Source organism: Plutella xylostella, chromosome 11 (assembly GCF_932276165.1).
Source record: "Plutella xylostella chromosome 11, ilPluXylo3.1, whole genome shotgun sequence".
NCBI lineage: Eukaryota > Metazoa > Arthropoda > Insecta > Lepidoptera > Plutellidae > Plutella > Plutella xylostella.
The window spans coordinates 3,407,534-3,422,485 of record NC_063991.1 but is presented as its reverse complement, the minus strand read 5'-3'; the positions used below and the strand labels follow the sequence as shown (position 1 = coordinate 3,422,485).

General features: G+C 40.2%; 1 protein-coding gene across 1 annotated transcript; it reads left to right on the top strand.

Moving 5' to 3' along the window:
• Positions 1-386: 386 nt before the first annotated feature.
• LOC105389712 (zinc finger protein 37) lies at positions 387-14,108 on the top strand. Its single transcript, XM_048624305.1, has 11 exons — positions 387-599; positions 901-1,515; positions 2,645-2,775; positions 3,680-3,754; positions 4,194-4,332; positions 5,544-5,653; positions 6,112-6,280; positions 6,804-6,935; positions 7,444-7,571; positions 13,062-13,128; positions 13,857-14,108. Exons 1-11 carry the CDS (start codon positions 444-446, stop codon positions 14,106-14,108), a joined length of 1,974 nt encoding a protein of 657 aa, XP_048480262.1. The 5' UTR covers positions 387-443.
• The last annotated feature ends 844 nt before the right edge of the window (positions 14,109-14,952 follow it).

The window sequence follows — 14,952 nt, the reverse complement described above, 5'->3', positions numbered from 1 at the left end:
CCTGTGCCATTTGCATTGTACTCATTCATAAACGGCTCGCGTGTCTGACTGACCTGACCTGACTACAAATATGTTCAGTGAAAAGCGGGTGTCACCTCTGACTACCCCTTCGGGGATTACAGTCGTGAGCATGAAAAATATGTACCTATGTTGTTAGGTAAAACACTGTAGTATAGGTTCACACACAATTTTTTATTGGAAGTATAGGGGAGGTCTTATATGGTAGTGAAGAAACACAACCATACCGCGATTTAGCATGTTTTACACCAGCGCCATCTAGTGAGAATTACTGTTTAAACAGTTTACAAATTATTTAAACAGTATGAAGTCATTGAAAAAAAAATATCTATTCTAAATTAAGAATGATTTCCTCCCTACAGGCCTGCAGGGTTTGCCTTCAAACGGACACTAAACTCATATCTCTGACAAGGTCTTTACAAGAAATGTACAGATTAGCGACCGGCCTGCCGATCACAGATGATGGGTTGCCGGGTACTCTGTGTGTCGAGTGTGTGGCCGTGTTGCGTAGGAGCGAGGAGTTTAGACGCAAGAGTGAGAAGGCATATCGACTGATGAAGGAAATGGCTGATGGTGGTGCGGTAAGTGCAGTTAATGAACTGGTAGAAAAGTTTATATATTTGATATGGTTTCGACCTTAAGTTAGTAACATAAACTCCTAATTATAATAGCTGTAGTTTGATAAAATTATTGGATTTCATTTGACGTTTCCATGGAGAAGTAATTTTTCGTAACATTCAAATGTTGTAGAAAAATATATGTTCAGAACTGAACCTGTATAATACGAGTATCAATTATATATAATCTTGGATTATTATATATTTTTGACAACCTTTATAAGCCATTACTTTCATTACCTAATAATGATAATTTATGTTGCAGCTAACATTAAAAAGGATACAGCAAATTGACCGCATCCAAAACAATTTGAACTCAAGACTGAATAAAAAACTCATCCAAATCGACACGTTTGACAAAGAATATGTTTTCGAAGAAAACAAACCAGAAATAAATACCACAGATAAACAAGACAATAAAATTAAACTAGAAGTTGAAGTTTTCAGTGATAATGACAATGCTAGTGATGAAGAATACATACCACCGACTGATTCAGCCGACCCCATAGATATAAACATAGATTCGGACGATTCTGACAAACCAATAGAAGAATTAAAAACCAGAAAAGCCGTCAAAAGAAAAACAGCCACTAAAAAAGACGTTACAAAACCTAAAATCGCTAAAAAGGCGAAAGTCAAAAGCATTAAGGAAACTAAAGTAAAGAAAGTGAAAACTGAAAAAGTCAAAACAGAAGTACAAAAGAAAATGGAGGAATACTTTAACGTGACGATATTTAAAACCATAGAGGAGAAAGTCAAGGAGTTGCAACGAAGAAAGGAGAATACTACGTACATAAACGCTCCGTTGAAATGCGAGTTTTGTTTCCAAGGGTACCTGGACAATGAAACCTATGACTTGCATATGATGAAGCATGCTGATGTGAGTATTACAGTCGTCGAAATATCAGAGGCCTGTTTGGACAGCTACAAAATGTATGGGATCACAGCTGGTGTCAAATCTAAATCATAAAAAATCTCAACAATAAGTAACTTTTAGTGCTTCAAAAGTTATTTTTTCTTATTCAGCCGTTAAAAAATAAGCCAGATTATGTGTCTTTTTATGTTTTAGTTATGTATGTTTCATCAAGTAAATCAAGAGTAAATAGCAAATTTGTATAGTTGTCCAAACGGGCCTATTATATTTTGACGTCCGAATCAAATTATGTGTACCGCGAATAATGTCGCGTCAGAAGTAGATAGCTTATATGGAGGCATGGTGGTGTAACGGATAAGGTCTTGGCTCCCATTGCTGAGACCATAGGTTCGAATCCTGCCATTTACCAATGAATTCTTTAGAATTCTGGAATTCTTTACGGTGTCGGAAAACATCGTGAGGAAACCTGCAGACATATCTAGATTCTAAATGTGTATCCTCAGTGCATTGTACTCATTCCCAAACGACCATACTGCTCGCGACCTAACACTTTAGTACAAAATAAATATAATATAGCGAAAAGCGGGTGGCTCGCTTCTGACTACCAAATCAAATATATCTCAAATCATATCAAACTTTGGTGAATATAATGTTTGCGGTTTACAATCGTGAGCATAAATGTATGTTGCAAAAGTGTTGTTTGTATATAGAGAACTAAGGCCCATTCCTGTGCGTGGTGTAAGTTTTTATAGTGACCTATATAGAAGAATATACAAATACAATCTTAAATGTACAGCGGATGGCTCGCTTGCGCCTCTGACTACTAATATAATAGTAATAGTGAACAATGTATCCAGAACCACGCCACGTTTCACTATTTGCGTTTACATGATTTTATAGTTGTTGCAAAAAGGGCGAACTAAGCCGAAACCTACGTGTGCAGCATATCTAAGCCCGGAAATGACGTTCTGTTTTCTTTTTAGGGCTTAGAACATAACATGCTACACACGTAGGTTTCGGCTTAGTATACCCTTTTTGCAACACCTGTATATTATTATATCAAATCAAATCGAACTTCGGGGATTACAGTCGTGAGTATAAATGTATTTTGCAAATCTGTTGTTTGTTTCTACAGAACTACGGTCCATTTCTCTGCGTGGTGTGCCGCTACCGCTGCCCGACGGCGGGGCGGCTGCGCCAGCACCTGTACTTCCGCCACTCGAGGAAGTTCACCTGCCGCGTGTGCCGCTTCGAGTCGCACGACAAGTGAGCTGTTTGATGCTATAGATTTACAGAAATTACGTTTCCTTTGCTTGTTTTTAAAAGGTTTCTCATGTTCGGGATAAAAAGTACCGTACGTGTTAGTCCAGGGTATCAGCTTGCTGCGTGCCAAATTTTATGAAAATCTGTTCAGTAGTTTCCACGTGAAAAAGCAAAAACCAAAAACATTCTTACTCACATTTCACTTTTATAATATGAGTAGTATATAATACTCGTAGTATATAAGGCAGCACCTGTACTTCCGCCACTCGAGAAGGTCACCTGCCGCGTGTGCCGCTTCGAGTCGCACGACAAGTGAGCTGTTTGATGCTATAGATTTATACAAATTACGTTGTATTTTCTCGTTTTTGGTTTTTTGTGTGAATTTCGGGATAAAAAGTACCGTACGTGTTAGTCCAGGGTATCAGCTTGCTCCATGCTAAATTTCATGAAAATCCGTTCAGTAGTTTTTCTATGAAAGAGCAACAAAAACATTCTTACTAACATTTCACGTTTATAACATGAGTAAGTAGTGTATAATACTCGTAGTATATAAGGCAGCACCTGTACTTCCGCCACTCGAGGAAGTTCACCTGCCGCGTGTGCCGCTTCGAGTCGCACGACAAGTGAGCTGTTTGTTGTTGTAGATTTACACAGATTATTTCACGTTCTCTCGTTTAAAAAAAAATGCGTGGTAATTACATGATAAAAGTAGCCTACGAGTTAGTCTAAGGTATTAGCCTCCTGCCTACCAATTTCATGAAAATCTGTTTGGTAGTTTTTACGTGAAAGAGCAACATTTTGTGTGTATTCTTATATTTTCTTCAAAACTTCTCATTCCACGTTTTATTCACTTATATCTTTTGATCAGGTTATGTCTTTAATAATATATCCCATTTCTATTTTACAGATATCGCGCTACCCTGCACATGCAATTTCATGAAGGCAAAACTTACATTTGTAAATACTGCTCCAAGGTTTTCAAGTGAGTTTGATTTTACTAATATTGCAATAATAACTAATAACTATTTCAACTATATTCTTTATAAATTGTACAGCTTCACAGCGCAAATTAAATCCACCATCCCTTTCACTCACAAAACCACAACAACAAACATTACACCTACTTCCTACCACGCGCAATCACCCACGCATGTCTCAAAGTTCTTCCAGTCACATAGTGAACTGCACATTCATAAATACAAAACCACAACTACACATATTACCCACACAGTCACTGCTTATCACACACGCAAATCCTTAACCGCGAACATTACACTCATGCCTAAAACTTCTTCCAGTCACACAGTGAATTTCGATGCCACACATTACACTTAAAATCAGTCCCAAAGTCCCAACCATTAGACTCACAGTCGCAAATCCATAACCGCAAACATTACACTCATGCCTAAAATCTCTTCCAGTCACATAGTGAACCTGCACAACCACTTACGCGCTAAACACCCGTCCGACAACGTGTGTCCTCTGTGCGGGTACTCTTACATCGGAGAGAGAGGCCTGAAGACTCACACCAGCCTCACGCATGGGCATAACATTGCTACGGTAAGTTTATTAAGTACTTTAATAATAATGCCCTATGATGATGATGATGACGGCCGCTACAGCGGATCATTATCGACACCGGTAAACTAGTTTATTGCGCGTTCCACCAATCGCTAACCCGCAAATCGCGATAAAGTGAAGTCTAAATACGCCGATAACTGACCCGTGTAACTGCAGCTATAAGTCTAAGATATTATCACTAATATGAAATTGACACAGAGCAGAGTGACTTTGAAAATTAACCCCGTTGATATATTTAGGCTACATTAAATTATTATACTCTAGTACTCTGTAATTAATTAAGCCTCTACTGTGTAAATGCTTACCTCTGATGTTAGAGTGAAACGTGAACCATTTAAATATCGTAAGTATATTAAAAAATATGAATTAATCTATCCATGTATCTGTGTAGATGAGAATAAGAATAACAATAAGAATAATGGGAGATTTACAACCATAGATTATGGATGACTTCATACTCAACAGCCCAGAATTTTTTTTAGCCGGCATCTAAAAAAAATGTATTTATAATCTATGGTTGTTTGTCTATGGTTGAAAATCTCCCATTATATCAGCAGTCCGATACCCATATTCCAGGCTCTGCCTAGTTTGGGGTCGGATGGCCGTGTGTAAGATGTCCCTACATATTATAATTAAGACGACCGAATGGCGTAGTGGTTAGTGACCCTGACTACTGAGCCGATGGTCCCGGGTTCGATTTCCGGCTGGGGAAGATGTTTGTTTAAACACAGATATTTGTTCTCGGGTCTTGGATGTGCCCGTATAATGGCAATAGGCCAGCCCCCTATTACATTGGGACTAACATAACACTCTGGCGAAAAGTGGGTGCAGCAATGCACCTCTGCCTACCCCGCAAGGGAGTACATTTGATGGCGAAGGCTCGAAGTCGAAGACGTGACGGTGATGATTAAGACGATGTGAAGAGATTTGCGTAATAATAGTAAGTATATTGAATAGTATTTTACAAGATATGAGATATAAGAATTATGTATTAGAATTAGTAATTAATAAATAATGTGGTATGAATTTCTTCGTGTTGTTATTTTGTATGTGATTGACATAAGTATTTCTTCTTCAGCTGAAGCGCCGGGCATAGAGCCCGACGCTCGTAATAATGTCTGTCTTCAACAACATTAGTACAAGGCGTGAGTGCGTTTTTTTTTTATTATTATTATTATTTTTAATTGTAGATACCAGACGACGCCCCGTCCTGCTCGGAGTGCAACGTGCGGTTCGCGTCGGAGGAGGCGCTCCGGAACCACCTCAACGTGAGCTCGCGCCACGGCAGGACCGAGGAGAAGTGAGTACATACACTCACGGGCAATGAACTGAATGGGAATGAAATTTAATATTGACTTATACAGCTATATGTTTTTTTTTTTTGTATGAACAGCGATTCAGCTACCCCCATATAAACCTCGCGGTTTTCGAGGGGTGCTTTTTGTAATAATCATACAATGATCATGTACCTTTTTATGAAAGTAAATAAAGATTTAAAAAAAATGAAACGCTAATCTGTATGGTGCGGCAGAGTCGCCACCTAGCGGTATACGCGCTACACTAGCTCCGCACCGTACAATTTTGAGTCGTTTTCACTGCTCTGTCGCTTAAGAAAAACCTGCGATTGACCCTCTGTACCTATACCCCCACAGAGAATAGAATAGAATAGGAATATAATTTGCTCACAAAGTCAAACTTATTGCTACAAAGCAATTTCTACCACCCAACCTCTTTAAACTTTACCATTTCATATTCCAGCTTCAAACGCCGCAACTACCACCAGCTACACCGCTCCATCAAGGCTGACAATGACAATAGCAAGAAGAGCGAGCGAGACGGCAAGCCCGCGCGGAAGCGAGACGGCATCAGGCTGGAGAAGCGAGAGATCAGGCTGACCAAGTTCGATGAACCCGTGCCGTGTGAGAAGGTGGGTTGAGTTGGGGACCTTTTGGGACTGGTTTTTGTTTTCATAAGAATCTTATACATGGGAGATTACAAAACATGATTTGTTGTTAGTGGAGCTAGAAGTCACATTGGTACCTACAGACAAACTCTGTTTTTTTTTTTTAATTCTTGAATTCTTTCTCTTGAAGTTTTGGTGACAAACACTAGAGCTAGATTAGGGTTTTTCATCCCGATTATTTACATTTAGTAGCCAGTCAGATTACCATCTGTCGCTGACTGCCCAAATAATTTCAATGCACCACTGTTTTTGAAATAAACAATCTAGATACCTACATATTTAAAATCTAACCTAAAACCTAACCAATAAAATTGGTATGGATTGAATATTTTTTAATTATTTTTTGCATGAACTCTTAGTCCTTAACCAACTGCAAAAAAACAGGAGCTTCACAATTCTTCTGTATGTATGTACTTCACCGACATTTTGCCATTTACGGACCGAATTGATCACTCTTTTCCAAAATCCATTCTGTCACATTTCACAGTGCGGCCTGAGCATCCCCTCGGCCAAAGAGTACCACTACCACTTCCTGCGCGCGCACCCCAACGAGAAGCGAACTTGGTACCCCACCGACACGCACCCCTACCTGTGCGACGTGTGCGGCAAGATGCTCAGGGTGAGTGGGTTGTCGAAATTGGTTCAGCAGTCAAAAATATTATGAAAATCTTAGATAATCTATTGAAAAAAGCATAAAAATACAGGGTGTCGCAAAAAGGCTATACTAAGCCGAAACCTACGTTCATTTTCGGGCTTAGATATAACATGCTGCACACGTAGCATACGGCCTAGTAGGTATTCACCCTTTTTGCAACACCCTGTATATAATAGTTAGTTTTTTCACCTATTGTGTCCCACTTCTGGGCACGAATCTCTCTCCCAACCCGAGGCGTGCGACAGGCGGCTATTCACATATAATCTCCAAAGGTGATTCGCAAGCGAGCGACCCGCTTTTCGCTGTGCATTTGTACTCACGTGATAAGTCGCGAGCTGTAATGCCGTTTCTTGAATGAGTACAATGCACAATATTTAATAACTTAACTATAGAGGTGGTAGGATAGGTGGAAGACCCAGAGAGATTCGTGCCCAGAAGTGGTGCCCCGAAATTGATAACTTTTTTGTTTTAGAACAACGCGCTCAAGGACCACATGCTGGAACACGTGGAGAACGCCTCGTTCGCGTGCCCCACGTGCGGGAAGCGCTTCGGCAAGCGCTTCAACATGCGCCTGCACGCGCGCGCGCATCGCGGGGACAAGTAAGGAATAACTAATTATACACAGACACATACTGTTACACACTAATCTGAGTGAATAAATGAACGAATGCTGTGAATGAATGAAGTAAAATTTTCATATTGTTGAATGACTGAAGAACAAAACAACTACACATACTTACATAGATACAGACAGATACACAAATAGGTAAGTAAATGTATCATCATCATCATCATCAGCCAATAATCATCCACTGCTGGACATAGGCCTCTCCCAAGGAGCGCCACAACACTCGGTCCTCGGCCTTCCTCATCCAACCACTACTGGCCACCCGCCTAAGGTCGTCAGTCCGGCGGGCAGGAGGGCGTCCCACGCTGCGTTTGCCTAGTAAAAAGGGTATACTAAGCCGAAACCTAAGCCCTACGCTATCAATGGGAGGTTTTCTGATAGCTCTGTTAGTTTGCATTCTTCTTTTATTATCTGGGTGTGGTATGTGTACGCTCAAGGACCACATGCTGGAACACGTGGAGAACGCTTCGTTCGCGTGCCCCACGTGCGGGAAGCGCTTCGGCAAGCGCTTCAACATGCGCCTGCACGCGCGCGCGCACCGCGGAGACAAGTAACTATACCTCATTCAGGGAAACGACGTAGTACTAAGAATATACGAAAGCATATGATTGGTCATAGATAAGACGCTAAGGCCGCATTTACACTGCAGGTCATAATTAGTCTGTCGTTGCTCTCTGTACCGTTCGGACGTCTCCCGTGTATCCTCTCGCTCTTACCCTCGTCAAAAATGGACCACAACTTTGAAAATTTGAATGAATCATTTATTATAAATGTAAATGATAGGAGTGATGAGTCGTCAGAAAGAGATTAATAAAAAATATTATTATGAACATACCGTCACCTTAAATCGTAAACCGCCTAACTCCACTTTTTGCCGAAAATGACTTTTTGGTATCATTAGAAGCGTCTTTTCAAGGCGCATCTTTTCGTATTACTCGTAAATCGATAAAAAAACTGAGCTATGAGCAAATTAAATTTTCGTTTTCCTCCTAAAACGAAGTCGTGATTTTTAAACAATAAAACCTCGTAACTCCTCCTACTCCCATACAACGAGCGATGTAGGTGGGAGTGAACGTACGTTTTTGCTATACAACTATGTTTTTTATTACTACATAAATAAATTATAGTACTTAACATTCTTATTGATCAATATTATGTTCTTAAATTAAAAGTTACGCGTATATCACAAACAAATTATTTTGTATATTTTGGTTGTAGTCAGCACTTAACTACATACTTATGTAGGTTTTTTTGCAAACAAGGCAGGACGACTGCTGCAAGCCGTTGCTGACGAATTCTAGGCTCCTCCAACCAGTCCCATCACAGTCAGTCTCTTCGACTTGACAAGACAGGTACTCCTTGGAGGTCAATAGATTGCACGGCACCCGTATAGAGGCGATGGATTCATTTGCGAGGACCCTCAGATTTGGAAGTAGGCCGCGCATGCACTGCATGGCATACAGCTACTTTTTGATCCCGGGGAACTAACATCCTGAATGGATTCTCGAATGACCAGCAACTATCTACGACTAGGCTGAAGTAGCACATGTGCGGTTCTATACCAATATGAACATCACTAACCCGCACCGACAGATCAGGTAGCTCCCTGCTTATTAGGAATTTGTAGGGTGTCAGGAGGGGCGCTATTTTAGGGCCTATGCGCTGGATTATGCCAAACAAGGCCACTTTCGTCTTTGGGATGTCATCCTCGAAGGATTTCTCTCGGCCACCTTTTGTGTGTTAACAGCAGAATGCATTTAGCTCAATTCATTCTGCTGATAAAGTTTGCGAGCTTGATTTTCAGGACAGTGTTGTATGCCAAGTTCCATTGCAGAGGTGTCCAAGACCGACCTTTGTGAAATTCCTTATGTAGTAATAAAAATTCTTACTTTACAACTGACCTCCTTCTGCGAAAATATCCTCTCTGATTGGGTACTTAATGTACTAGTTGGACCTCTGACTATTTGCTGGAGGTATGAAGGCAATAGATGGTATTCAAGAGTGGCCCTAAAGGTTCCCCAAGGTATAGAGTTTCACGCGGACACCATGTCTAAACTAACACCCAGCGCAACTCTCCCCGCGGTTCACATCCTGCTCCGACAGTGAACGAACGTAGAAGTACTTCTACTTATACGTATTGTATTGTATCCGCTATCGATTGTGCATTCCATAGGCCAAACTGACAATCCAAAAGGTCAAGACCGTCCAGCTAGGGGTATCACTGAATTAAAGAGCTTGTCAGCCTCTTACAGCGGTTACAAAGGTTGCCTGGAAGAGTTCGCTTTTAGCGATAAGGCCGCCTATTGCGTTATATTGTAAATTGTTATTTGTGTAAATTATTTTTAAGTCAATAAAGTAGTATTCTATTCTATTCTATTCTACAGCAGTCGGATGGGTCGGTACACAGAAGAAGAATCTGCAGGATCACTTTCTTTCTTCAGGAGCTTTAACGTGGCCTCTTTCCAGTCAGTGGAGACCTCACTGACACTCATGCTGCGGTTCAACATACAGATAAACTGTCTGTACAAACCAGCTCTGAGCGCCGGCCTCCCCCACACACGGTCTGGTAATTATGCCATCGGGGCTAGGAACAGTCTTTTGCGCCCCGTTCCAACCCTCAATCCGTCACTTCTTGCTCGTCAGATGATGATCACAGCGTACCACCACCAGGTTACCACTAGGGTTTCAACGGCGACTTCGGGAGCATGGACGCAGCCTGCCTAGTACTGATTTATGTTTTCTATCTACTGCTTATAAAGATGATTGCTGATTATATAATCATTTTATTAAGTACATCAATAATACTCTTAATTTGAAGTAATAGGAAAAGGTAGGGAGATTTATCTATATTTGAATAGCGTAAGTCCATCAAAGAGAAAAATATTTAGCATAATCGTAGTCCGAAAAACTCGTATTTCCAGGAAAAACACGTATCTCCAATAAAAGCATTCACATAGAGATTGGGAAAAGATCGTAAGTCCATTTTATATATAAAGCGATAAAAATATCAAATTTTTCATAACGCCGTTGAATCCGCAACCACATTTTTAGTCTAGTAAAAAAAAAACATTAGGGGGCAGTGGCGGCTGCACCTTAAGTGCGCCCGTGCAACGCACTACCATTTAAAAACCTTCTAAATATGTACCTTCCTTCTTCCTATACCATACCATACTAGACTAGGTACGTCCAAAAAAAACTTTCACAAAAAATACCAATATAACAACCGTAATACCTACCCTAAACAGAAATTACATAAATCTGATTATCGTTACGAGTTAAATTAAATCGAGCTGGCCTAATTTGATTTCTACTGCGAAAGAATTAGATCTTATTTTTGCTTGAACAAAAACGGCCTCGTGCGCTCGGATTGTCGCACGGGGCGAGCTCCTACATATAGTATGAAACAGGATGGAAATCGCCCGGCGCGTGAGACGGAAGATGCTCAGTACAAACTGTATGCAGTTCTAGGATAAATTCGTGCGCCGCACGCGACCGGAAATTGCCGAAATAATACGAATGACGCCACGGAACTCGGGAGGCGCGGGCGGCGGCCTTGACCGGTGGCGTGACCTACGAACGATGCACTTGTCATGTCATTGTCAGTTTCACCTTTCGCGCGCGAATACGTAATTAATTTGCTAATTACTTATTAACTAAGAAAGTAGTCAAGATTTCGTGAGTGTGTATGTGTGTGTGTGAGAGTGAAAATGAGTGCAAAATACAATATTGACTTCATAAAAAGCAATAGGACATTGCAAAATAGACTGGACAATTGGACATTAAATCTGCTGGGCCGCCTCGGCCTTTAGTGCAAAACAAAAAATGAAACTTATAAATACCTAACTACCTAGTTACCTACCTGAATTTTAAAAAGTGAAATGTTCAATAAAAAGAAATAGTTATGTGGATGTGAGAGACTGCGCTTTGTTTGTTGACTGTGCTTTATTTTGCTTTCCGTGTGTTGTTTTCGTTTCGGCGGAGAAGCTATTTCGCGTCAATAAATAAGGTAAAATATACTTATAATTTTTTTACTTCTAATTGTAATAGTTAATCTATTTTTCTCCAAAAAATTACTAAACCCATAAAGTGCACCACCGGGTATCTGAGGCACCAGCCGCCACTGTTAGGGGGTATCCTAAGTAGAAGTACAAAATAAACAGTTTTTTTTGTCTCCTGTAAAATTTGCTCGCGCGGAGTTAGGCGGTTTACGATTTAAGGTGACGATACACAATTTTATTTCCTACTCCATACTTTATATCAGAACTATCAGAAGTGTAGACACGGCTTTACAATTTTAGGTAATCACGTGGCCAAATGGGCGTGGCTAACTCATTTGTCGTCTTTGTCTTTTGTATGGAAATGTGGGACAAAGATGGCGCTTTGCTACGTCGTTTCCCTGAATGAGGTAATATTATAACTAATTATATTTATATTATTATAATAACTAATTATACACACATATAAAGACACACTTTATAACCTAAGTAATAGGTAAATGAACGAATTATATGAATGAATGAAGCGCTTCAACATGCGCCTCCACGCGCGCGCGCCGCGGGGACAAGTAGCTAATAACAACTATTTACCAGTCAGACATACAGACATACAGGGTGTTGCAAAAAAAAAGAATTTTCAAAATCGGTCCATAAATGGCGGAGTAATTGGTGAACAATGAACATACATAAAAAAAACATACATACAGACGAATTGAGAACCTCCTCCTTTTTTCGAAGTCGGTTAAAAAAGGGTATACTAAGCCGAAACCTAAGCCCGGAAATGATTTCATAATTTCAAGATTCGCGAAAAAAAACCTGTCTGCAACACCCTGTATTATTATATTGGAATTATTGAATAAATGAATGAAGGATGGGAGATATACCCTCGTGGCTACCAATGTTGTACTCACTAGTCACTTTAACCCTTTATAAGGCTATGGGCAATATTATGAGCATCATATTGTGAACTCTATGATGTCTAAAACCGATGAAATATTTGAATATTTCATTAGTACTTAGGTACTCTGTCTCATAAACAGTTCGGTCGTAATGAATCTGTACTATCCATGTCCAATGAGCCGTTTTCCTTGTCAGCTGTCAGTTGAGTTTTTGTTCAAGCCGATAGATGTCGTGACAACATAGTGTACCGAACGTCAAATATTGCACACAGAGAGCAAAAAGGTTGAAGTATTAATCTCAGAATAAGAACTCACAACTTTTAATAGTACTTCTATTTAGTCTAATTTACAAGTTCAGAATGTTTATTTTTCAAGCGTCGTTGCTGTAGACAACGCCTGAGGGCTGATATATAATTTCCTCTGTGGAAATAAAATGTGAGCTGACTCAAAATCTGTGTTCTGAGGGTTTGACAGTTAGTACAACTCAGACAACGCCATCTGTTTCTCCAATAATGAAAACTTTTTTTTTAACAAACGGCTTATTAATAACTATTATTTATGTCCTCAGATACCCGTGCCTGGTGTGTGGGAAGCTGTTCAACCACATGGGCAACAGAGACAGACATTTAAAATATGTAAGTACGCTTTTGTGTATTCCACGCTTCATCATCATCGTTAATGAAAAAAAAACATACACACTCACGCCTTGTACTAATGTACTCCCTTGCGGGGTAGGCAGAGGTGCATTGCTGCACCCACTTTTCGCCAGAGTGTTATGTTAGTCCAAATGTAATAGGGGGCGGGCCTATTGCCATTTTACGGGCACATCCAGGACCCGAGAACACATATCTGCCCCAGCCGGGAATCGAACCCGGGACCTTCGGCTCAGTAGTCAGGGTCACTAACCACTACGCCATTCGGTCGTATCGTTAATGACGACTGTCAAATATGTAAGTATACTTTTCTGTATTACACGCTTCGATCATCAGGCAAAAATCGTCCACTGTTGGACATAGACCTCTTCTAAGGAGTGCCATAACACTAATTTTCTTTGGAGAATAATATGTTTTTCCACAAATTACCTAAAGCCGTAGAATAAAAGTTATTTGGGACCCCCTGAGTCACTTTGACTTCCTATACACCTTTTGCAAATCCCTGTAACATATTTATAGGTAAATATAAACAAAATATAACTTAATATCTTATTCCGTCCATCCAAAGGTTGTCTGGCAGAGATCGCTTTTAGTGATAAGACGCCCTTATTAAGTTGCAATTTGTTAATCTTATTATTCTTTGTTGGTGTACAAATAAAGTGTATTCTATCTATCTATCTATCTAATGTTACCATAATTAATTCTTCCAGGTGCACACAGAAACTAAAGACTTTAAGTGCGAATTCTGCGGCAAATGCTTCAAGAACGACGGCGCGCGCAAACTACATACCAGCCATGTCCATCTGAGGAAACCTTACCCCAAGCGAAACAGGAATAGAGAGGGACAGACAGATAGACGACGCTTGAAGGAGAGGGAGACAGAAGATAGTGATAGTGTGTATCCGTTCCCACCTACCGACGGACCCAACATTACTAGCTTCGGGAATGCTAATCTTAATTAAAGTCTTTTATCAAATATTCTAAATAGACAAACGTCAAGTTTTAAATATTTATAGAGTGTGTGTGAATACATGAACCATAATATTATGTGCATCTATGCAAGCCTTACCCCAAGCGAAACAGGAACAGAGAGGGACAGACAGATAGACGGCGCTTGAAGGAGAGGGAGACAGAAGATAGTGATGTTGTGTATCCGTTCCCACCTACCGACGGACCAAACCTTACTAGCTTCGGGAATGCTAGTCTGAATTAAAGTCTTTTATCACAGATACTACCTAAATAGACAAATGTCAAGTTCTAAATATTTATAGAGTGTGTGTGACTCGTCTATACACGAACCATAATATGATGTGCATCTATGCAAGCCTTACCCCAAGCGAAACAGAAACAGAGAGGGACAGACAGACAGACGGCGCTTGAAGGAGAGAGAGACAGAAGATAGTGATGTTGTGTATCCGTTTCCACCTACCGACGGACCAAACCTTACTAGCTTCGGGAATGCTAGTTTAAATTAAAAGTTTTTTTTATCACAGATACTAAATAGACAAATGTCAAGTTTTAAATATTTATAGAGTGTGTGACTCGACTATACAATACACGAACCATAATATTATGTGCATCAATACCCCAAGCGAAACAGGAACAGAGAGGGACAGACAGACAGACGGCGCTTAAAGGAGAGGGAGACAGAAGATAGTGATGTTGTTTATCCGTTTCCGCCACCCGATACTTCGGCTAGTTTTGTGAATACTAATTTGTAGGTTATTTTTGCCTTACATTCTGTCAAAAAAGTAGAAAATAAGAAAGTGTAAATTTCGCAATTTTGTAAAGACTCTCAAGCAAATT

Excerpts from the sequence above, each read along its gene's own strand:
- LOC105389712 (XM_048624305.1), top strand. The coding sequence starts at position 444 with ATGTACAGATTAGCGACCGGCCTGCCGATCACAGATGATGGGTTGCCG. Across the intron at positions 3,755-4,193 it reads TACTGCTCCAAGGTTTTCAA|TCACATAGTGAACCTGCACA; the intron begins GTGAGTTTGATT and ends AATCTCTTCCAG. Across the intron at positions 4,333-5,543 it reads ATGGGCATAACATTGCTACG|ATACCAGACGACGCCCCGTC; the intron begins GTAAGTTTATTA and ends TTTTAATTGTAG.